The sequence below is a fragment of the Clupea harengus genome, chromosome 24 (genome assembly GCF_900700415.2).
Source record: "Clupea harengus chromosome 24, Ch_v2.0.2, whole genome shotgun sequence".
NCBI classification, from domain to species: Eukaryota; Metazoa; Chordata; class Actinopteri; order Clupeiformes; family Clupeidae; genus Clupea; species Clupea harengus.
In genome coordinates, this window is record NC_045175.1 from 1,419,282 (window position 1) to 1,443,059 (window position 23,778).

Sequence of the window (23,778 nt, forward strand, 5' to 3'; positions counted from 1 at the left end):
TCTCTCTCTCTCTCTCTCTCTCTCTCTCCCCATCCCTCTCTCTCTCACTCCCTCTCTCTCCCTCTCTCTCACTCCCTCACTCCCTCTCTCACTCCCTCTCTCACACTCTCTCTCTCTCTCTCTCTCTCTCGCTCTCTCTCTCCCGCTTTCTCTGTCTCTTTCATCTCTAGATCTCTTCTCTCTTCCTGTCTGTTGTTCTCTTCCCACCGTCTCTATGCTAGATGCTATATGCTCCGTCTATAGCCCACAGCCCCCATCGGCACTCTGACATAAATCTCGGCAGTACTGAGGTGGAGATGAGAGCATGTTGGGTGGCTGCCGCTGATGCCAATGTGAAATCAGTGGCGGTGAGGTGCAGGCTGGGGGGTGAATCATCTGGGTGGTGGTGGTGATAGTGGCACTGGCGGCATTATCCTGGCAAGTGGACCTCAGTCTAGACTAGAGGCAATGCACAGTGTTTTTTGTCCATCCTGGGCCACCATAGGGCGGGGGTGTGAGTTTTGCCATGTGAATGAGGCCAGGTCCCGCTGGCTGGAGAACACTGAACATGCAGACACACGAAGCGTTGGTGAATGGACAACTTGGCACATTGTCCGGCGAAAACGTCTGTAACGTGGCCGTGCTTACGGAGATCACATGCAGCCTTAGACGAGCACTGCTGAAGCCAATCGCAAATTCAACTAAAAGCAAAAAAAAAGAAAAAATGCTTCCATCAAGTTGTGATTTTGAGTCTCTTCTGGTCAGTGTCCTTATAAGCCACAGCTTAAAAAAAATACTGTTCACCTTTCTTAAAAAAAAAAAAGAAAATTAAAATAAAAAACAAAAAAAAGGATTAGCTGATTCCAGAATTGAATAGGTGGGGGATTTTGGTGGGGGGATAAAAAGTAACTTGTCCAAGACACAAATCAACCCCCCCCCCCCCTCCCTTCCTTAGGGAGCAGTCCCACCACAGAGCGTTGGTCCTTACCCCCTTGGTACACCAGGCCTTAACAATCAACTTGTCCCAGCGTGGTACTATCTTGACACTACCCTGCACAGAACTCTAAGCTTTGCTCTAAGAGAGCAACATGAGTGCTTCAGAGAGAGAGGGAGAGCGAGAGAGAGAGAGAGAGAGAGGAAAAAGGAAAAGAAAGAAGTAAATTTGCACATTTGTTTCTAATGCGTTGCATACGACGCCGCCTTAATGGAAGAGAGAGAAGTTTGTTACGCCTGGGACACAGGCCAGTGTCCTGCAGGAGTCGAGGGGAGGGCTGTGTGTGTGTGTGTGTGTGTGTGTGTGTGTGGGTGGAGGGGGGGACGGAACGCCTGGATGAGTCGGTGTGAATGCATGCGTGCTGGTGTGCTCTGGGTTTTGTGTGCCGTGGTTTTTTTTCTTTTTTTTTCTCCCTCTTCCGTGTAGTGCTTTCTTTTCTTTTTTTTTGGGGAGAACCAGAGTAGGGAGGGGTGGGTTGCCATTTATGGACACATGCGTGTTAATGTGTGTCTTTTCATGCGGATAGGCTTGCCAAGAAAGGAAGCGGGCAAGGGAGACTGTGTGTGTGTGTGTGTGTGTGTGCATATGTATATGTGTGTGTGTGTGTGTGTGTGTGTGTGTGTGTGTGCGTGGTCCTTGTATGTGGTGTGCTGAATGCGCATGCCTGTAGGAGTGTGTTTTCCACTGTGTGTGTGTGTGTGTGTGTGTGTGCGCGTGGTCCTTGTATGTGGTGTGCTGAATGCGCATGCCTGTAGGAGTGTGTTTTCCACTGTGTGTGTGTGTGTGTGTGTGTGTGTGTGTGTGTGTGTGTGTGTGTGTGTGTGTGCGTCCGCTATAAGCAGAGTGGCTGTGCGTTTGGGTCTGCCTCTGTGCGCTGAATGTGTGCATTTGTGTCTGGCTTTTGTGTGCTGAATGCGCATGTCTTTCAGACTGTGTGGGTGGTATGGGTGTGAGGCTGTGTGCAGAGAGGGAGGGAGGGAGGGAGGGTGTGTGTGTGTGTGTGTGTGTGTGTGTGTGTGTGTGTGGATGCAGCGATGAGAGTGTACTGTTTGTTTTTGTCTGACTCAGTGAGGGAGATATACAGTGCAGACTGCAAGCTGAGGAGGGGGTAGGGAATAGATCTTTAGTGAGGAGGTAGAGGTCCACACACACACACACACACACACACACACACACACACACACTTCCATACATGTATACACAAACACACACACACACGCTCCCATACACATTTACAGCTGGCACAAAGACGGAGAGAGACACTGCCCTGATAATGGTTCCAAACATTAACGCTTCTCATTGAACACACCATCCAATCCTGCTGAAGTATTCATCTGATTTGGCTGCTTTGTGCTCAAATTTTGTAGTTTTATGACCTACATTATCCTGTGCGTGTGTGTGAAAGAGAGAGAAAGAGGGAGAGAGAGAGAGAGAGAAAGAGAGAGGGAGGGCGGGAGAAAGAAAATGGAGGCTGTGGAGACAGTGAGCATAAATGAGTTGGCATGTGTGCGTGCATGCATTCATGTGTGTGCTATGGATGTGCATGCCTGCGTGTCAAAGCATGCATACAAATGTATGTGTGTGTGTGTGTGTGTGTGTGTGTGTGTGTGTGTGTGTGCGTGCATGCATGCTCCTGTACCCTTGTCTAAACAACAGATGGGACTGCTGAAGTGTGTGTGTGTGTGTGAGAGAGAGAGAGAGAGAGAGGGGTACCGTCCCCCCCCCCTCCTGGGAGACTTCCGCCTGATTGTGTGTGTGTGTGTGTGTGTGTGTGTTTTATCTGCACCTTGTTTTTTTCCCCTACAAACTAAGAGGAGGCGACATGGTGGTCATACCGTAGGCTCGGACGGGCCCTTGAGGAATGTACAGAGCAGCGAGCGAGCGAGCGAGCGAGCGATGACTTCTGACGCGTGTTTGTATATATAGTGATGAGACTGTATGGTCTTGTTTCCGAGCAGACCTATTTTTTCTGTACTGTTATCGACTCGAGGGAGAATATATAAACAGATCTAAGAACAGGGTGTGGGGGGGAGGGAGAGCGAAACGGGGGTCAGGGAGTTCGTTTGAACTGTCTCCTGAGATGGACAAGGCGCTGCAGCGTAAAGTACTGTCACTTGACTAGCAGTCAGTTGGGGGGGGGGGAGGGGGGGAAGAGGAGAGAGGAGAAACAGAGGGGACCATTGCCTAGCCTTCGTCAGAAAAGATAAATATTTGTACTTGTTTGCGAGTTTGTGTGTCTGAAACAGGCTGGCCAAACTTTTATATTGTTTTTGAGAGAGCGGGGATGAGTGGATAATGTCGAAACTCTGAAGGGAGATCTTTTTTTTCTGGTATGATTTATGTGTATCCATTTAAATTTTACTTCGTTCTTTGTTTTGCGTTTTTTTTTATATATATATATATATATATATAAATATATCTACAAATGTTTTATTTGGAGAAAATAATAGATTGAAGAAGCTCGGCGTGGCTCATGTGGAGATTGCTACTGAAATACTGAAAAGGAAAAGAAAGGTAAAAGGATAAGAGAAGGAATGTGAAATCACAAAACACTGAGCACAAAAGATGCCAGAAGGCGCCATTTTTTATTTTTTTGGTCCAAAAAGAAAGGAAAACCGTCAAGGGGGAGCTTTTGTAGAATTTCAGACTTAAGTAGTTCCGTTTTTCTTCCATTCTTTTTTTTTTAACTTAACCATTCTTATTGCTTGTTTTCTCTCCAACACAGATTATAGTGAAAGTAGTGCTACGTTTGTGAAGAGATTTGCTACTAATTCCACATTAACCCGAAAGATAGCGTTGCCAAGTTACAGTATAGAGGAACGATACAAAAAAATGTGCACCTGCTAGAAAGGCAAAAGAGAACCACATATTTCCACATGGAGTACGACTGAAGAATTGACCCGAGTTGGGAGGGATTCATTTCAAAGCTGGGAGAGAGGCTTGAAGACTCTGTGCGGAATTGTTTAGGATGGGGGGGGGGGGGGGGTTTGTAAGGAAAAGGCAGACAGGGAGGCGGAATTATGAAGCACTGCAGGGTGTCGTTCTCACCCTGTCTGATAAGAATGTATTTATTGCTTTTAAAAGAAAAAACGATCTACTTGCGTCATTGGATTTCAATCAATAAGAAAGGAGAGGGGAGAGGGGAGAGGGGTGTGTTGGCCAGCACTCTGTATGAAATGGGCATGAAGGTTGGGCCGTGAGAGCTGGGTGGTGTGGACGTAGCTGAAGTGCTACATCAGCCCAGCAGAGGGCAGCAGCACCCCCCGCCCCAGAAAAGGTGGCTTTCGGTCTGCCTTGTCCACTGGTCTGGGGGGGCATGTTAGCCCACCCCTCTGAGTGGAGTGGAGTGAGGCAGGGAACGCTTTGTGGAAGGCGGACCTCCATGCTGTAGAAAAGCACAGAGATAACCCAAGCACCTGATGAATTGTTTGAATCTTTTGTCTTTTTTTTCTCCTTTGTTTTGACACCAAAATTCCTAGCCCAAAAATAGGCGCCACACCAGTGAGTGATCCTCGTTTGAATGAGGGTGCCAAATGCCAATGACCCAGACGGGTTTTTCTAATGTCAATTGTATGGCCAGTGTCTGAGACTGCTGCTTTTTTTTCATAGTGACCTGGGGCGGTTGGACCGCAGGAGGCATCACTATTTAAAAATAATAATAAAAAAGATTATAGGAGAGAATATTTAATATTGATATCCCAAATCAACACTTTGTATTCAAATATTTTTAAAAGATTTCAATTTTTTTTTTTTTTAAATACCATTTTAATGTCAAAATGATGAGTGACCTGATGTGTTATATGGGTGTGTGTGGGGTTTAGGGTACTGGGAAAGCACAGATGTTATTGAAAAGAATGAGACTTTGATAGACATTGTAATTCTGATTGAGCTGAGGCTCCTGTATCTTGAGAAACCTTTTTTGTCTTCATTTTTCTAAAAAAAACCATGTCACCTTTTTCTCTCTCACACACACAGAGGGAGAGAGAGGGAGTTTTTGAAAAAGAAACTTAAGCACCTTCGGGTGAGTGTCCACAGCCGTGGGCCAGCACCTTGGCACCTTTCTGTCTGATCTCTCCCAAAACTGCTGTGTGTGTGTGTGTGTGTGTGTGTGTGTGCGTGTGTGCAGATGGTGTTAGAAAGTGGGATTGGATTATGGGATTGGGGGAAATTGACGTGCTTTTGTTATCGTTTTTTTTTCTAATTTTCTTTTATACAATGATTGATTCTTTGTGTTGTTTTCTTTTTTGTAACTCTGTTGTGGAATCCCACTCCACCTGTCATCCATGGTGGACGCAGGACGTGGTGTGGACCCCGGGGTGGATAGATCGGTTTTTTTTGAAGAGGGTGCAGAGGAAGGGCTTTGTTCTCCTCCTCCAGGATAGGGGATCCACAGTGCATCATTACTAACTAAAGGGGAAGACCTGAGGTTTGGAGAGATGAGAAACCTAGTTTGGTGTTTTTTCTTTCTTTCTTTCTTTTTAAAAAATTTAAAAAAAAAACAACAAAAAAGGGTGCTTAGCTTTGGTCTGGGCTACACCTGCCTCTGTTATCAATCTATCCCTCCTCCTCCTTCATCCCCCTCTCTCTCTCTTCCTTAAACCCCCTCTGCCCTGCAGCCTGTTGGTCCTTGTATGTCTCCTCCCCCCCCCCCCCCCCCCCTCCCTTCCCCTTCCCCTCTACGCGCTCCAGGCCCGTGCGTTTTCGCTAACGGCAACCTTGTAGACTTCTATCCAGTCACACGACATGTTATCCTGCTTTCTTCTTCTTCCGGGCTCCTCCTGACACACACCAGAGACATCGGCCTGAGGGCACTGAAACACTCCCGACACGCACGCAGCTCTGTGTGTGTGTGTGTGTGTGTGTGTGTGTGTGTGTGTGTGCGCGCGCGGACCTACCTCCCACCACCCCTCTGCCACTTGGACAGTCCTCAACAAGCTCCCCGCTTTCCTGTTCAGTCAGATAAGGGCCATCAGAAAAGACCTTTGACCTTTTAACCTCCTAACCTGGTGGTGCTGCTGTACAGCGTAGTTTTCCTCCTAGTTTTCTTTCTACTTTCTATTCGACACAAGACTCCCCCCTCAATCTGAAGTTTACAGTTTGAAAGGTTTTAAACCCGAGGGGCTGACGGAGAGGGCCAGTGCGAGTGTGAAACTGAGGGGGGGGGGGGGAAGTGTTACCTCAAATATTTAGGGCAGAGGGACTGTGTCGCTATAGCAACGAAGAGGGCTTCTTCTCTTGCTTAGCGATGTCTCTGGTGTGGTCTGGGCTTCTCAGACCTGTCTTTCTCTCCCCCACACTATAAATATATATAAATATATATATATACTGTACATTTTACATAGAAGCACTAATGAAGTTTGATTGTTAGTTGTGCATTCACAAGCATGAGGTATAAAAAAAAATACAAAAAAAACAACAAAAACAAAACCTTACCCTTCCCCCAAAACCGCTTTTTACTTTTTGGGGAAAAATCAAATGCAGTAGTGTCTACTGATGTCAAAGACCCACCCCTAAAAAAACCCTTTTCCTTCCTGCCATCAGCCCACGTGCCCCTATCCCCAAGTACATGCCAGTGTTTATTCTGTGTTCCAAGTGCCAATAACTTTGTGAATTCCTTACTGTGACCCAATAATAAAAATGATAATTGCACATTAACTACTGTAAAAAAAAAAGTGGGGAAAAAAGAAAAAAATCTGAATATCTTAATAAAAAGGTTTGTAACAAATAACATCCTCTCCTGTTAGTTTCTGTCTGTACACTGCAGTAAATGATTTCAACCATTACAGTACCTCATTCAATTTCATCTCCAATCCAAATCCTGTTAAGCAAATTCATCCATCGTATGGCTCACTCAAGTAGTTCATCAACAGTTAATTCTACATTTCATGTAATGACCAGTTTCTCTCACCTGCTTACTGATGCCAAACTTTTGTTTGACCTCTTCATCAAATGCCTTTAAAGCAGCAATAAGTAGTTCTGTTCCAAAAATAGCAAGCTAACTACCTAAAACACATGCAAAGACCTTGCAAAACACCACCAACAGCCCAGTTGGCACTGATAGAAGCTTGCCAACACACTGACTTACAGTGCCCTCCACAATTATTGGCACCCTTAGTGAATGTGACTAAAACAGGCTATGAACAAATATGTCTTTGCTGTTTATCCTCTCTGTCTTTTACTCAAAATATTCACAAAAATCTTACCTTTTCATTAAGGTAAAATTATTGAAAGAATCATTTTTGTTTAATTAAATAAAATATTTTTCTCCAAAACATGGGTGCCACAATTATTGGCACCCCTAGAAAATCTTATAATTAAAATCTAACTGAAGTATATTACCAGTCATGTTTTACATTTTTAAGTTCACCTGTTTGATTAGGAACTCTTTAGTGGTCAACCATGACTTCCTGTTTCACTCGGGTATAAATATGAGGTGACACAAGCCAAATACCCTTAGTCATTCATCAAGATGGGAAAGACAAAAGAACACAGTGTCGAAGTGCGACAAAAAGTTGTTGAGCTGCAGAAATCCGGAAAAGGATATAAGAAAATATCTTAACAGTTGAAAATACCCATTTCCACAATTAGGGCAATAGTTAAGAAGTTCAAAGCGACAGGAGATGTAAGGAATCAGCCTGGAAGAGGACCTAACTGTAAATTGACCCCACGCACCGTGAGGAGGATGGTTCGACTGGCAAAAGAATCTCCAAGGATCACAGCTGGAGAATTGCAGAGGTAAATTGAGTCTTGGGGTCAGAAAGTCTCCAGAACTACCATCAGACGCCACCTCCATCACCACAAGTTGTTTTGGAGGGTTGCCAGAAAAAGCCTCTGCTGTCAATCAACAACAAACTAAAGCTCCTACAGTTTGCCAAATGTAAGTCAGACTTTCAATGGGACCGAGTTATATGGCCAGATGAGACCAAAATAAAGCTTTTTGGCAACAAACATCAAAGGTGCGTTTGGCGTAGACAGAAAGATAGCCATACAGAAAAGACCCCCATACCCAATGTGAAGTATGGTGGCGGATCTTTGATGTTGTGGGGCTGTTTTTCTTCCAAAGGCCCTCGACATCTTGTTAGGATACATGGTATCATGGTCTCCATCAAATACCAGCAGATATTAAATAAAAACCTAACAGCCCCCTCTAGGAAGCTTAAAATGGGCCGTGGTTGGACCTTCCAGCAGGACAATGATCCGAAGCACACCTCAAAATCAACACAAAAATTGTTCACCGACCGCGGAATAAAGGTTTTGCCATGGCCATCAGTCCCCCGACCTAAACCCCATAGAAAAGAAGAGCTGAAGCCGAGTATACAAGCGTTGACCTAAGAATCTGAAGGATCTGGAGAGATACTGTATGTAGGAATGGTCTCAGATCCCGTGCCATGTGTTCACCAACCTCATCACGCATTATAGGATAAGACTCAGAGCTGTTATCTTGGCAAAGGGAGGCTGCTCAAAACATTAAATTAAGGGGTGCCAATAATTGTGGCACACCTGTTTTGGAGAATAATATTTATTTAATGTCAACGTTTTTTTTTTCTTTCAATAATTTTACTTCAATGAAAAGGTAGGATTTGTGTGAATATTTTGAGTGAAAGACCAAGAGGATAAACAGCAAAGACATATTTTTTCATAGCCTGTTTTGGTCACATTCACTAAGGGTGCCAATAATTGTGGAGGGCACTGTATGTCTTGCTGTGAAAGCTTTTATTCGATTTTTGCAGCGTGTTCCAGCCCGGTACACAGAACTACATATCCTGAATGGCTATTGGGAAAAGACACAGGTGTTTTTCTGTCCTTCAGATGACCAACTGCTATCAAAATGAATTTGAGGATGGTACCAAAACTAGTTGCCTTTAAAACCATACCTCAAAAAAGTGTCCAATTGTTACTTTAAGGCATTTCTACAGTCACTTCAAACACACTGCCACTGACCACCACAACAGCATAAAGATATAAACTGGAAAGCAAATAAAAGCCATGTGATTGTTTATTATGACAAGTCCACTTGGTTACATGACAAACAACAAAAGACAAAACGTTTCAAATATTACAGTCTTTTAAATTTACAAAAGGATACATAGCACATTTTTGTACAATTCCTCTTTATAATCTCAAAAACATCTTGAAATGGATCATTAACTAGGGAGGCAGCAGAGCAGAGCATAGAAAGAAAAAAAAAAGTTGTTTTGCCATAAGTAGCATCAACAGAAGCAATAGTTGTACCAAACAGTGAATGAAGGCAATTAAACATTTCCCGTTAATCACTCCTTTAATCTGAGCAGCTGTCGTTTAAGTAGTGCATGCTGGCAATAACGGAAGCTAACCTCCACTAGCAAGCTGAATATACAGTTTGGCAGTTGGAAAGATTCTTAAAGATGAGGAAACTGATTTTGCATATACCATGCCTCTGGGCTGAAGGACAAATCTTCGGGTAGGCTGGATCGAGGTACAAATTCATCGTTGAGTTTGACATTTTTGGATCGTACCTCAACCCTACATTCCAGCGCGGGGCGGGGGGGGGGGGGGGATGAAAGATGTCAGGTGACAGAATGGTCAGCACAGCACACCACAGGCCAGGCATGAAGGCTCTCTGTGGAAGAGCGACTGCACAAAAGCAGTAAAATAAAACAACAGGCGAGCAGAGCACACGTTTAGTCGTGCCCTGCTTAACGTATGGCGTTATCTTCTGATGTATTGGCAGCTTGGTAAGAGGGACCTGTCGTGGCATGGTCATACCAAACAGTAGGTTATATTAAAAATAAATGTTTGTTTATTTTATTTTTATTTTTTTAGTGGGGCTCTTTGAGGCGGACACAAAATAACAAGGCATGTTGTGACACACACACCTGAAATGTTATATAAATCACTGATTAAGGTGAGAAATACCAAGTTGTACGCAAAGCCGTTTGCGGCCCCACTTTTAAAAATAAAGCAATTTAAATTTTTGAAATCATTTGGCAAGGAGTGAGATCTAGAGCTTTTCTAAAAAGACATACAACACTGATTTTCCGGGTCATCAGCCAGGGGCATCTTTGTTAAGGCATGGTCTGACTAGCGACAACACAAATGGGGTCTGAAGGAAGAGGCAGGAAGCACTGACAGAAAAAAACTTTGGCCTACGATGACGCTCCACGCGGGGGATAGCCTGCATGGGGAAGTGATTAAATGCGCTTTCGACTGCTGACCAGCCTTCCCGCTACTTAACCTTGCAATGCTAACTCAAACACAAAACCGTACCTGAGGTGAAGGCCTTTTAAAAACAAACAAAAAACGAATGACCTCTCTTCTCTTAAGAGGCAGTGAGAGGTCTCAACAACACGTAGTTCCCATGATGGCATGGAGACGGTTTGACTTGGTTTTAACTTCTATGCCGGAGGGAAACACTAGGGGGTGCTAACGGCCCATTGTGCACGTGGGGCTGGGGGGCCTCAGGGTACAGACAGGAGACATTATAAAGCACATACTATATGTGGAGGACAGGAAGGCCACAAGCCCTCGACGACATTCTTCATGTCAGTGATACAATCCATGGAGTGAAGTGTTCCGGGTTTTGAACGTCTCGCTCGATCTTGATGCACTTAAGTGACGGTGCACATTAAAAATATCTTAAGGCAACATTGACTCTCGACACCCCCTTTCCGCACAGGTACCACACTTTAAAAACACATTTTGACCTGGATACAAGATGAAGGACAGTAACCGTGAATCTGTTCAAGTCCAGCTGTTGCTCATTCTTGGGGAATCCTTCACAGGCGGCATTCAGCAGTTACTCCCGAAACATCAAAAACACACAGAAAGACAGAGAGAGAGAGAGAGAGGAGGAGGGCGAAGGAGGGAGGGAGGCAGGAAGAAAGAAAAATAAAGCTTGTGCTCTGCACACACCTCTCTCTCTCTCCCTTTCTGTGCTGGAGGTTCAGACAGAGGGGGTAAAAAAAGGGCGAGAGAGAGAGTGCTCCTCCTCCCTTCCCTCCCTCACTCTTCATCCTCATCTTCATCCTCCTGATGCTCCTGTTGTCCTCGGGATGTGGGCAGGAAAAGGCTGATGTGGCCGCGACCGACGGGACGGAGCCCAGCCAGCGCTCATAGGGCGAACAAGAGGATGAGCACCACCAGGATGATGGTGATGAGGACACCGATGGCACACCACTGCCGCCGACCTGAACCAGACAGAGAGAGAGAGAGAGAGAGAGAGAGAGGAGACGCAACACCCCCATCAAACCCTGAGACTGGGGCTCCACACCGCTGGGTAATTCAATAAATAAATAATAATAATAATCATTCTTACAGAGATCATGATGATGATGAATACAAAACAAAGAAAAAGAAAAACACTAAAACAATGACTTTTATATCTGGTTTGTTGTCTGTCAGGGTCTGAGCCTGGTGTCTAGTATTCATCATTACTGCTACCCCTAATCATGCACAAAAACAAACATGTATAACTGCAAACTGAAGCACAAACGGGAGGCTGATAGGATATCAGACATAATGCTGGTATGCATTCAAAACAGAGCGTTCAAATGCTACTCAACTACAGCTTGTCCAATGTCCTGGATCACTGGGTAATGCTCAAGCCATATGAGCTTCAGTGATAAGATGATTACAATTACAACTACAAGCAAGTTTTAGAGACTCGTTATCATTTAGCCTGAAAGGAAGAAATAAGTTGCAGAACTATTTGATTTAGGGAATTGAGCGTGTGGTCTGTGACGATGTTTACTTAACTGCAATCAGTCTAAAGGATTTAATGGTCCCCAGATCATAGACTTAAAACTAAAATGAACGGTTAAGTCCTCTTAAACAACACTCAATTCATCAGAGCAATGCAAACAAACAGGACTTGGAAATTGACTGGCTTCAACGTTTGTTTATTGCCTGCAGATCCCCCAAACTTTAAATGTCCACATACTATCCAGAGAAAGCATCAGAAAAAAGGGCATACTGTTTTCTGAGAGAGAGAGAGTGAGAGTGTGTGTGGTGGTGTGCGTGCGTGCGTGTTGTGTGTGTGTGCGTGCGTGCGTGTGGTGTGCGTGTTGTGTGTGTGTGCGTGCGTGCGTGCGGTGTGTGTGTGTGTGTGTGTGTGTGTGGTGGGGCGGGCAGGGAGGGAGATAACTGATATCAGCAACACAAACTTACTACTGGTCATGTGAGACACTTTCTCCATTTTCTTCAGTACCGAGTCCATCCTTGAGCCTGTCTGGTCCATCTCCTCACTGAACTCACCTAACATTCTGTGAGTGAGCACGCACGCACAAGCACACACACACACACACACACACACACACACACGCACAAGCACACACACACACGCACAAGCACACACACACACACACACACACACACACACGCACACACACACACACACACAAGCACGCGCACACACACGCATGCACGCACGCACACACACGCACAAGCACACACACGCACGCACAAGCACACACACAAGCACACACACAGAAAGAAAGACCAGCAGAGGAAGAGAGAGGGGAAGAAAAAGACAGTGTGAATGAAGAAGAGGATATATCACACACCAAACCAAAGAGCCAAACTCCAACACTGAGCCTTAAGACACCAGTGCCACCACAGCTTTACTCCCATGCACTGCTGCTATGATGGTTTAAAGGGCAGTTTTCCAGGAGAGGGGGTTGTGTTAAAAAACACAATAGGTAACCTTTTTTTTCCACGACACATAGCTTCACTGACAAGTTCACAAAATCCACTGTTTAAATATCCCACACACTGTTGTTTTTAGATCAATGCTGCCTGTTCTATTTCTAAAGAAGCATTACGGAATTTCTGTCTTAAAAATGAACGAGCTCCCTACCTAGCAACCAACAGGCTTGCTTGGAGACAGTAACAGCACAGCAGATAAAAAGGTTAGCTGGCATGGCAACCATTGTGTTTTGACAACATATTTGTTGCACTGGGAAAGCCGTTCTTATGTTTACCTTAATACATAACTACGGGACAGACTAATTATCTGCCGCATGCTTGTGTTCCCTCTCTACGTCAGAGGTAGCTCTGTTTATAGTCATACTGCATTCTCTCAAGGTCAGCTCCAGCTAGCTTTAACACCAAGCCTACAGGAATCAGAATGCATTGTTTCACTCTGCCGATGCGTAGAATCAGCGCAGCTGGTGCACAAATCACAGAGAGGCTGCCTTACTGCAGTGGATTCTGTCACTCAAGTTGCCACATGACATGCCTCAACATGTCTCCCTCTAACGTGCTTGGGAACTAAAGTGCTAATAGTCTAATAGTCTCCTTACTCTGGCTCCCCTGACTAATCCATGCAGAATGCCGTGGCACTGTGTGCACAAAGTATTTTATGTAACCACAGAGCGTCGTCTTAAAATATCTTTTGAATATCGATCTTAGAAATGCTTTTAACACCTCACACAGAAAATACTTACAGAGACAATGGGAGAAATGACATCAATGCAGCACATGAGGGCATGTTTCAGCATGTCTGCTTACTCAGCACACACCATAGAATACCATGACCAAGTGCTTGCTCATTCCTCCCACCATAGAATACCATGACCAAGTGCTTGTTCATTCAGCACACACCATAGAATACCATGACCAAGTGCTTGCTCATTCCTCCCACCATAGAATACCATGACCAAGTGCTTGTTCATTCAGCACACACCATAGAATACCATGACCAAGTGCTTGTTCATTCAACACACCATAGAATACCATGACCAAGTGCTTGTTCATTCAGCACACACCATAGAATCCCATGACCAAGTGCTTGTTCATTCCTCCCACACTAAAGGGTTCATAATGATGTAGCCTGTGTCAGCGCTCAAACAGGAAACATGAGACATGAAGTTCACCAATAGACTATTGGCCGCTTACTATCCCTGCCAGCCGCAATGATACTCACACTTTAAGAAACGTTTTGTTTTCATGGCAACAAAAGGAGATCTGACTTGCTCATAGAGTGGTATCTGAAGCATGACCCAAATGACTATTGAAAATGGAAAAACCCCCCAAGCTTTTGCTGGCATACCCGATTGAATTCCCCAGGGAAAAAAAAACATTTTGTGTGTGTGTGTATCAGAAATGATCTTTTTACTCGAAAATCGTCAAAAACTTTTCCACATTGGCGATATCCACGCCTCTGCCTCTGAAGGTGCCCTGTGGTATCCAGCACCAAGACGTGAGCAGCAGCAGATCCATTAAGGCCCTGTGAGCTGCGAGGTGGGGGCCCCTCCGTGGGGTTGGACTTGTTTTTCCGGCACATTCCACAGACGCTCAATCGGACTGAGATCTGGGGAATGTGGAGGCCGAGTCAACACCTTGCACTCTTTGTCACGTTCTTCGAACTGAGGTGGTACGTGTCAAAGTCACATCCACATAAATCCCCCACGACCCAAGCCTTTCCCAGCAGGACATTGCCCAGAGCATCACACTGCCTCCGCCAACCTTGCCCTCTTCCCCTGGCCCAGTGCATCCTGCTGCCATCTCTCCCCAGGTAAACCATGGTCAGCATTGGCACTATGACAGGTCTGCGGTTACGCAGTTCCATACGCAGCAAGCTGTGATGCACTGTGTGTTCGGACACCTTTCCTGTGCTACAGTAGCTCTTCTGAGGGGTCGGTCCTCACGGGCAGGCCTTCGCTCCACGAGCACTCGTGACCCCATCGCCAGGTCAATGATGGTCTTCCTTGGACCACTTGTGGCAGGTACTAATCACTGCATACCAGGAACACCCCACAAGACCCAGTTGTGTAGCCAACTCAATCTGGCCCTTTGTGAAAGTCCCTCCGATCCTTAAGCTTGGCCATTTTTCCCGCTTCTAATACATCAACTACAAGAACTGACTGCTCACTTGCTGCCTAATACATCCCACCCATTGGCAGGTGCCATTGCAACAAGATAATTCATGTTATGCACTTCACCGGTCAGTGGTTATAATGTTGTGGCTGATCAGTGTATATCATCAGGCATAGCAGCCAATGTGAAGTGAGTTTTTGACAGAATAATTGTGGTCTTTCTTACTGAAAACATAGTGTGTGTGTGTGCAGCCCAGTGTGTGCATTCAGCCAAACAAGAGCAGGCTGAAATCTGATCTATGTGGTCCCCTGGAGTGGTAGTGAGCCGTGCCCCTCTGTGGTGTGTGGAGGGGTGTGTTTCACTCACACAGTCTGATCGTCCAACTCGTCCCCGATGCGTCCGGACATGTCCTTCAGCACGCGGATGCTCCCCGTCACCAGCTCCAGCTCAGCGTCCTGATCCTGCATGATCAACTGGTGGGGGAGTAGGGGAGAGAGAGAGAGGAGTGAGAAAGAGAGAGAGAGAGAGAGAGGAGGGAGTGAGAGAGAGAGAGAGAGGAGGGAGACCATCACCATTTGCATCTCAAACACCAGTATAATTATAACAAAATAATCTTCTTCATTATTGTCTTATTATTTATTCAGTAAATTTTAGGAGGTTTAAGTCAAGAGACTTGATTTGGGTGAACGTTAAATTCAAAACTGGGGAGCACTTCCTTCTCAGTCAATAGTTCATTCATTTACAAAGTTGAGTAGCCTAACCTATTTTAACAACAACATGGCTTTACATAGTGGGTGTACAGACAGCGGCTGATGTCAGTAGGCCTACGCAAGAGGAGACAACTCAAGTTCATGAACTTTTCTCCAAAAGGAGAAGTGGAGACAGTGGGGAATTACGTAATGAGGGATTTTGAAGCGAGGGGGGGACAGAGTGTGTGTGTGTGTGTGTGTGTGTGTGTGTGTGTGTGTGTGTGTGTGACTACAAGTTCTGAGTTTGTTCAAGTTTGATGTTGAAAGAGTGTTAAAGTTCTGTTTCGGTGCATTTGAAGTGTGGGTGGTGAGGGAGAGAAAACAAAAAATGGGTGGTGAGTAAACATTGGCATATCCTCTATGGCTTTTTTTTTAAAGCAAGACAAATGTTATGGAAAGGTCAGTTACACACTAAACTGCGTACACACAAAAGTGCAATTACAAAATAGTGGCTGTTTAAAAATACGAGTGGCAGATTTTAGAAGTGGATGGTGGGTCCATCCCTGGTGTGTGTGTGTGTGTTAATGTGTGTGTGTGTGTGTGTGTGTGTGTGTGTGTAGGTACCTGCTGCTGCTCCTGCTGCTCCTGGATGTAGCGGGAGTTGGCCGACACCAAATGTGGCTCCAGGCCAGCAAAGCGGTCCTGAGACGGGGCTGCCATCAGAGCCTTGGGTAGGGTGAGAGACACAACCGTAAGCAACATGGATGTGCGCGTGCGCGAGCTCGTGTGTGTGTGTTTGTCTGTGCATGTGTGTGTGTGTGTATGTGTGTGTGTGTGTGTGTGAAAGAGTGTGTACATGTGAACTCTGACCTCTCTGTTCTTTTTTTCTGCTTGGGCCACAGCTGAGGGGCTGGAGAGCTGCTCCTTCATCTCCTGCAAACACACACACACACATAAACAGTATTACATAACGCAGATAAACAACAACACATAAACAACAACACACTGCTGTGGTCTCAAAATCATTGAGCTAATGCTTTACTAAATACCAATAGTTCTACCGGAGACCAAGACATCTAAATTAACCTGGAGTATAAATCGGGCCTTCATTTTCACAGAGGTGAATTCAGTGACACTCACACACGTGCGTTTTATGCAATGGGTCTCCATATATATTTTTATTAAAGCAGACAACCTGTTAGGTTGTGTTGTCTTTCAACTATAGACACTACAGCATGTCACAGACTAAAAAAGCAACGGAACAAAAGGACAGGAAACATTGAGGTTGACCTGAATGGTGACAGTGGTCCCGATAAGTGGGTCAGGGGTAGGGCTGAACGATTAATTGCATTTGCGATTTAATCGCGATATGATAGAACGCGATTTTCTAACCGCAAAGTTCGCGATTAAAAAACGTGGTCTAAACATTTTTTTTTTTTTTAGATGGTACATTTCGCACACAGTGTTTAAAAAGTGCATGCCTAGTGTTTATACTTAAAATGACTTTTTTTTTTAAATTACTTAAATGCACAGTGGCAAAGCCACCGATTTGTTGTTCTTGTTTCTGTAATGAGCAGTTAAATAAAAATGTAAATTGTGGGAAAGAATATTTTACACTAAATGTATCTAATATTGTGTTGGTCATATTTGAATCATTCATTACGTTTTGTTGGGAAAAAAAGAGGATAAAAAAAATCGCATATTAAATCGCAATATTTTGGTAAAAAATCGCATTTAGATTATTTTCCCAAATCGTTCAGCCCTAGTCAGGGGTGTAGCCTTGCAAAACCAACCACTTCAAAGCAGCACTGAACAAGTCAACAATCTCTCTCAGGAACCTCTGGATTTGTGAGTGACATCTCTAAGTGCATAATATCTTTCTTTAGGGTGAGTTAGCGGGCACCTAGTTCTGGTTTCCTTTCGTGGCTCCTTACCTGAACTGACTGCCGGGTTCTCTCCACAAATGCCCTCCTCTCCTGCAGCTCATTCTCTCCCAGACGGAACTTTCCGGGGTTGGTCTCGACGATGCCTGGGGCAGTGGTCAAGGTATTTGGGCCAGAAGGACAATGTTTTGCTGTAAACACTCAGTGTCAAGCTCTCAGCCGCATACGGATTCCCCTCTGTAATTGCTCCCTGTTGATCCTCATATCCTAACACTGAACAATAACCTGTGCTTTCCCAAATCAATCAATAATCTGTGCTTTCCCAAATCAATCATATCCTTTACAGGGCTTGAACAGACAAGACCTTCACACTCTGGAGCTGACGTCACTTTGACAGAGCTTAATCGAAACAGCTGTGAATGTTTTTGTTCAATAAATGATTTGCATAGCTTCATAGCGATCCAAGACGGTGACGAGTGCCTGATTCCTGAACACTGTTGCTACGGTGATTTAGCTTCAAGCAAAATGTGTTTCTCTGACTAGTAGTTCTTCAGACCCAACTCAAAAGATTTTTTTTTTCTGATTCCTGGCTTTCCTTTCCTTCTTTTAACCATAACATCGTCAGCACAACCCACACAGGCGCTACTATATAAAGAAACTGAATGGACATGAGGCCTTGGCGTTCTTATCGCACACCTACCCTTTCCTTTCTTATTCTAAAACCACAACTTTTCTCACAGATCCTCACAAAGACATCGTATTAATACTCAGTCACAATGTATTCCTGCTCTGACAAATCTTCTTCTTGACAAACCATTTCAGAGCGTCTGCACACACACACACCTCATTTCAACGCTCCTTCACACAGTGACCCTCTCTCACAGATGAACATTCTCTCTCTCTCTCTCTCTCTCTCTCTCTCTCTCTCTCTCTCTCTCTCTCTCTCTCTCTCTCCATCTCTCTCTCTCCTTGGCTTTGGATACTGATGGTCTCGTGCAGGTCCTCCAGGTCCCAGTCGATGGCGCGCAGGCAGTTGCGCAGCTCGTTGGTGCTCCAGTCCAGCTCATCTCTGCTGACGGGGGTGCCTTCCTGAAGCAGCTCCTCCCAGCGCTCAAACAGGCCCCGCGCCCGGGACAGGGCCTTCTGCACCTCCCTGAGGATGAGCATACGTACACACACACACACAAGTCACACACACACATGTGATGGAACCGTAAATATTGCTATTCTGTTGTTGTAAGACATTAACTAAGTGTAGCCTTATTTTGTATCCGTAACTCATTCTTGGATGTGTACTCAGTCTCACTGAGACCTGAACAAATGGCATGTGAACCCCTTCCTCCCCCAGATAGCCTCTTTCCTGCCATCACCCATTGTACCCTGTTATCACATGCCATATATACATACATGCACACACACTCATCAGTAAGCCTACATTAGAAATCACAAATGTAGTGTCAACTTTAAAATGTAACAAATGCATCCACCTGTGTATATTTGTCAGAAAGCTAAAGACACTTCAAGTAAGCACTGATTATATGCAATCAACACAACCTCTCAACAGAACCCCGTTAAGCCTGAGAAATAGATACTGCACTTAAAACCGTTCTTGACACAGCCCTTTTTTTATCAGACGCTAGTTCATATGAGTTGTTTACTAAACCATGTATACAAACTGGCCCATCTGCACAAACTGCTAGCGCGACGGTAGAAGTAATGCATCTTTGTTACAAAATGTATCGAATGAGTCAAACCAATGTGTCAACGTATTAAGTATACAGCTAAAGCTAACTTAAAAAAAAGCACAGCTCAGTCTGCACCCAAGGGTGCACTTCCAGAAACCCAAGGTCGTGGACGGTTCTGGGGAAGTGGATGGCATTCGTTGCAGTATCAACCCAAACAACGCCACGCAATGTCTGTGTACACTTCACACTCGTCTGCTACATCACAGCAATGTGTTAACCGCCCTAGGGGCTCAACTGTGATAAACTAAAAAGCGACCATAACTATGTACTCCGTGGAGTCTCACACGACTAGAAAAGCGCCCAAGTGGAGTCCAAAATTCCAAATATATCCTCTAGACAACATGCACTTAATTAGTTGTGCCGTTAAATCACTGCAATAGCACAGAATACAGCAAGATAATGGGTAACGTTGATCAGCAAGACTACCCAGAATAGCTTTAGCTATGTAAGCTAACAAGCTAATGTTACTTTTACCTGACAGAGCAAGCGAAACGCTGCCGATGCTAAATGCCCGATGAAAATGTACCCAGATGATAGACATGCAGCTGTGACTGAGTCGAGATAAATAACTTTTTGTGTCATTCCGCGGAGATACTGTATCTGCTTACCCTTTCACTACGAAGAACGGGTCCTCCATCGACATGTTGCCTCTTTCCTGACAGGAACTGATAGCAGAGGCTGAGCCTGCCCACCGAGTGCGTGCATGCGTAGTTCTCGTGGTCACCAGTCACGTGACCAGGCAAAGCGTTTTCCTTTTATCACATGGCAACATTGTATTTTCAAGCAACTTCATGAAATAAATGAACAAAAAAAGAGCTAAATATAGCAGCCACACAATATAGCTGGAAAGAACGACGTGAAGCACTCGGTTTCTACAAACAATTCCACTTCATTAAAATGTGTGTTTGTTATTAAATCACGACTTAAAGCAGCAATAAGGAGTTCTGTTCCAAAACTAGCAAGCTAACTACCTAAAAGACATGCAAAAACCTTGCAAACACCACCAACAGCCCAGCTGACACTGATAGACGCTTGCCATCACACTAACTGGTGTCTTTTGGCAGTATAGCTGGCAAGGTCATGCTGTGAAAGCTTTTCTCCCATTTTTGCAGGGTGTTCCAGCCCGGTACACAGAACTACATAGGGCATATCCTGGATGACTCGTGGGAAAGACACAGGTGTTTATCTGTCCTTCACATATGCTATCAAAATGAATTTGAGTTTGATACCAAAACTAGTTTCCTATAAAACCATACCTCAAAAAGTGTAGAATTGTTGCATAGTGTTACTTTAAGTAGCCTAACTTGAATTTATCATATGCATTAAAGGAGCTACCCACAGACCGGACCCCAAGCGCTTACAATCAATACTGCATTCAGCATTCAGAATATTGGAGCGCGTTCTCCCCCCTCCCCCACAGACTCAAAAATCACGCTGGTTGCCAGGTTGAGGACACTGAACCTACACAAACGAGCACAGGACGAGCTCAACATTAAACTTTGAAAATGCCAAGCGACGACGAGTCCTACACTATAAGTATAAGTTTTGCAAATTATAAACCAGCTCATATTATTTTTGTATACACTGTCAGTGTTCGAGAGATGCTAAGCCAATGCAAAAACAAGCCCACTGCTCCGAAAATAGGCTCAATACTGCTCAATTTAACACATACGTTAAATCGTATAAATCATTTCACATCTCGGAGTAGTACCTTGTCTCCTGTTCTTCCTTGGTGCAGCCTCGTGCAGATCTCAGTTATGAAGTGCCCTCACCAGTGTCAAATTAAAGTGGAAGTGAAAATCTATGTGATTTAGTAAGATCCCTGAGATTCAGTGTCACGTATTTCTCACGGATAAAACGAGACTTGAGAGGTGTGGTCCTGGTCCAAGACGCAGAGTAGGCTACAGGGAGGAAGGGCCAGAAGAAGAAGGACAGAGAGTGGAGAGAGTGTCTAATAGCCTACTGTCAAATATTGACCATATCCATTGATTGTCACAAAATTGAATAAAGTCTTCTAAAATGGGTATATGGTTTATATTTGATAAGACAGATAAATAGCTAGGGATGGGCATGAGTAACATTTGTTCTTCAAGCAAATAGAACTTTTAAGTTTCAGGTGTTGCGTAGCAACCCATTACTTGCTGACTTCAAATTACAACGTGCTGTTCGCCCTGTCGGGATTTATTTTTGGATAATGACCTCCGGACAATACATTATCCCTTACGGAGTAAATGCATTCGTAAATTAAATCAATTTAAAGTCAAAGTGGCACGTTTCTGTCACGCTGGTTGTAAACACCAATTACAGTAAACACCAATTACATATTGCTCCTCAGGTGTGACTGATAGCAGTACATTAGCGTGTGTTAGCATGACGCGTTCGCCAGGTCTTGGGATCACTTCACCGGCTGTGTGTCTCAAATACTCGCTGCCTTGATAACCCAGCAACACACGGACCACAGAGTATGACTGCGAGTACTAGAATGTTACATTTCCTTAAAATGCTCATCCCCACCAGTAGCCACGATAAATTAGTTAAAGTTAGACAACTTGCTTAAATGTTCTCCACTGTCTGCATCCTTCAAACGCATCTACAATATTTTTCCACATTTTATAACGTTTCTTGCCATGCAGCTTTTAAGAAGGATTCTGAGGCTTTTTTAGTTGGGTAGAATTTCAGTTGGTCCAGTTCATTTGCTTACTTCCATGGTGATCACAGGCTGTGTTTGCGTTCGTATCTGGCACCCAGTAATGTCAAAATGGTACTGGAGAAATGGACAAAGGGCAGAATCACAGGCAAAAACACAAACAGACGTTCAGCTTCAGAAGGAAAATTTTAAAAGGAGAATATACTGGCTGTAGCATTGTTGTCGGAGAAGCCAGTTTCAGTTTAGCACGTTTCCTTCATCTCTGAAGACATATCATGCTCATTTTAGGATTTAGTACAGGAAATGTATTACAGTTGGGTCCTTTAAGGTCTTTTTTAATTTTTTTTGTACAAAGAGGAAGAATAGGAGGTGGCTGTGAAGGCAGTCCCAAGGACAATTTTCAGCTTGTCAGTTATAGATGACTTATGTCCATGTCACTGTTTTTGTGTTCTCTGTAATCACATGACAATGTGTCATGTCAGAGTTTTGCTGCAACTTCCCCCACAGCTTGCCTTTCAAGATGACTGTGTCATGAATCATCACTCTCGTTTCACTGTAAACCTGTGGTTATGTGACTTATCTGTCTGTGTGTGTGTGTGTGTGTGTGTGTTTGAGTATGTGTGTGTGTGTGTGTGTGTGTGTTGTGGCAAAGCATACAAATTCTCTGTATCCTCAAGTGGTCAACTTCATACTCTTTCTCTTACTAATTACTACATTTCTAAGTGTGTGAACAATGTAAACCTGTCAAATATCACCTAGCATTGACTCTTCCCAAAGAGGGTATTTTGGGTCCACATAACGTCATTTCTCTGTGTGTGTGTGTGTGTGTGTAAAGGTCAACAATTAGTACACACTAACCACTAATACACCTCTAACTTAAAATGACTCTACTCCACTAAACAAGACAAACTGGTCTCTTCTCTAACCTGATTGGTTGAATATGTCTCATTTGCTTTTCTTATTAGTGCTCCTGTGTCTGCTCACAGCATCCTCCGCCCAGCTCCCTTGTCCGTCAATGACCCTACTCCGCTAAACAGGACAAACTGGTCATTATCCAGAGGGAGGGGCCAGGTCAGAACTCTGGGGTGTCTGAGTTCCACATCCTGCTGGACAGTGAGGGAACATGACACTCAACACCACACGACAACGACACTTTCCAAATCTACTCTCTCACACACACATATTATAATGTAGATATACTGACCCACCCAACCCCAAACATACATGTGCTGTGGCTATTTGGCAGATGTATGAATGTGTTGTGTCAGTGATTTTAAATATTCACTACTGAATCATTTGTTACTTGTTTATTACATTATTTTCCAAGTTTTCTTAATCTTTTGGTGTATATATCAATTTGTCATGTCAACCAAGCTTCTGGAATTGAGATGTTGTAGGCCCACAGGAGACATCCATATCACAACACATGTTATCCCATCCCTTAAAAATGTGAGACTTCATGACAATGTCAAAACTGAGACATCTATCTGCCACTCAGATATCAAACACATAATTCGTCTTCTATGTATGGAATGTAATGTTACACCTTACTTAGTTTGATTTCTTTTAAATTAATTTAATACACATTTTACTTCTTTTTTTTTTAAATAATTTGTTTCATCACGTTCAACAACTTTCACATTCATGAATATCTAAATACATCATGATGGTCTAAACACTATTATTGGACTTACAAAATGTGTGTGGTGGATTGAACATGGAACAGAGTTTGGCCTGCATTTAGAGCATAAGGCTCCGCCTACGCCAGTCTGCATGCAATGAAACAATCTATCAGTTCATGGATTTCCAGTCTTCCATTTTATTACCTTACGTCTTGCAATCCTGCCTTCCCACATGTATCACGTGTCATCACAAAGAAGCCTGAAGCTACTGCTGTCATCTATTTGTTTGCCATGGCAACCGTTTAGAACTACTGAACAGAGGTTAGCTGCTTACACAATGCTGAGTGAGCCACCTTTCTATGGGGCCTATTATTATCATTACTGTTGTTGTTGTAGTTACTGTTAGTAGTAGTAACATAATACCG

General features: G+C 44.1%; 1 protein-coding gene across 2 annotated transcripts; it reads right to left on the reverse strand.

The window, feature by feature from the left end:
• Positions 1-107: 107 nt before the first annotated feature.
• LOC105900256 (syntaxin-10) lies at positions 108-20,920 on the reverse strand. Of its 2 annotated transcripts, XR_004163079.2 has the most exons (10): positions 20,796-20,920; positions 19,693-19,836; positions 18,323-18,492; positions 17,391-17,485; positions 16,327-16,389; positions 16,081-16,182; positions 15,134-15,240; positions 12,119-12,213; positions 10,865-11,139; positions 108-127 (listed from the first exon to the last, which is right to left on the reverse strand). XR_004163079.2 is itself a non-coding variant. In XM_031561883.2 (9 exons), exons 2-9 carry the CDS (start codon positions 19,725-19,727, stop codon positions 11,063-11,065), a joined length of 744 nt encoding a protein of 247 aa, XP_031417743.1. In that variant the 5' UTR covers positions 19,728-19,836; positions 20,796-20,920; the 3' UTR covers positions 8,952-11,062. The 2 variants fall into 2 exon arrangements, 1 of the variants encoding a protein (XP_031417743.1); XM_031561883.2 differs by lacking the exon at positions 108-127 and having other exon boundaries at positions 8,952-11,139.
• Between the last annotated feature and the right edge of the window lie 2,858 nt (positions 20,921-23,778).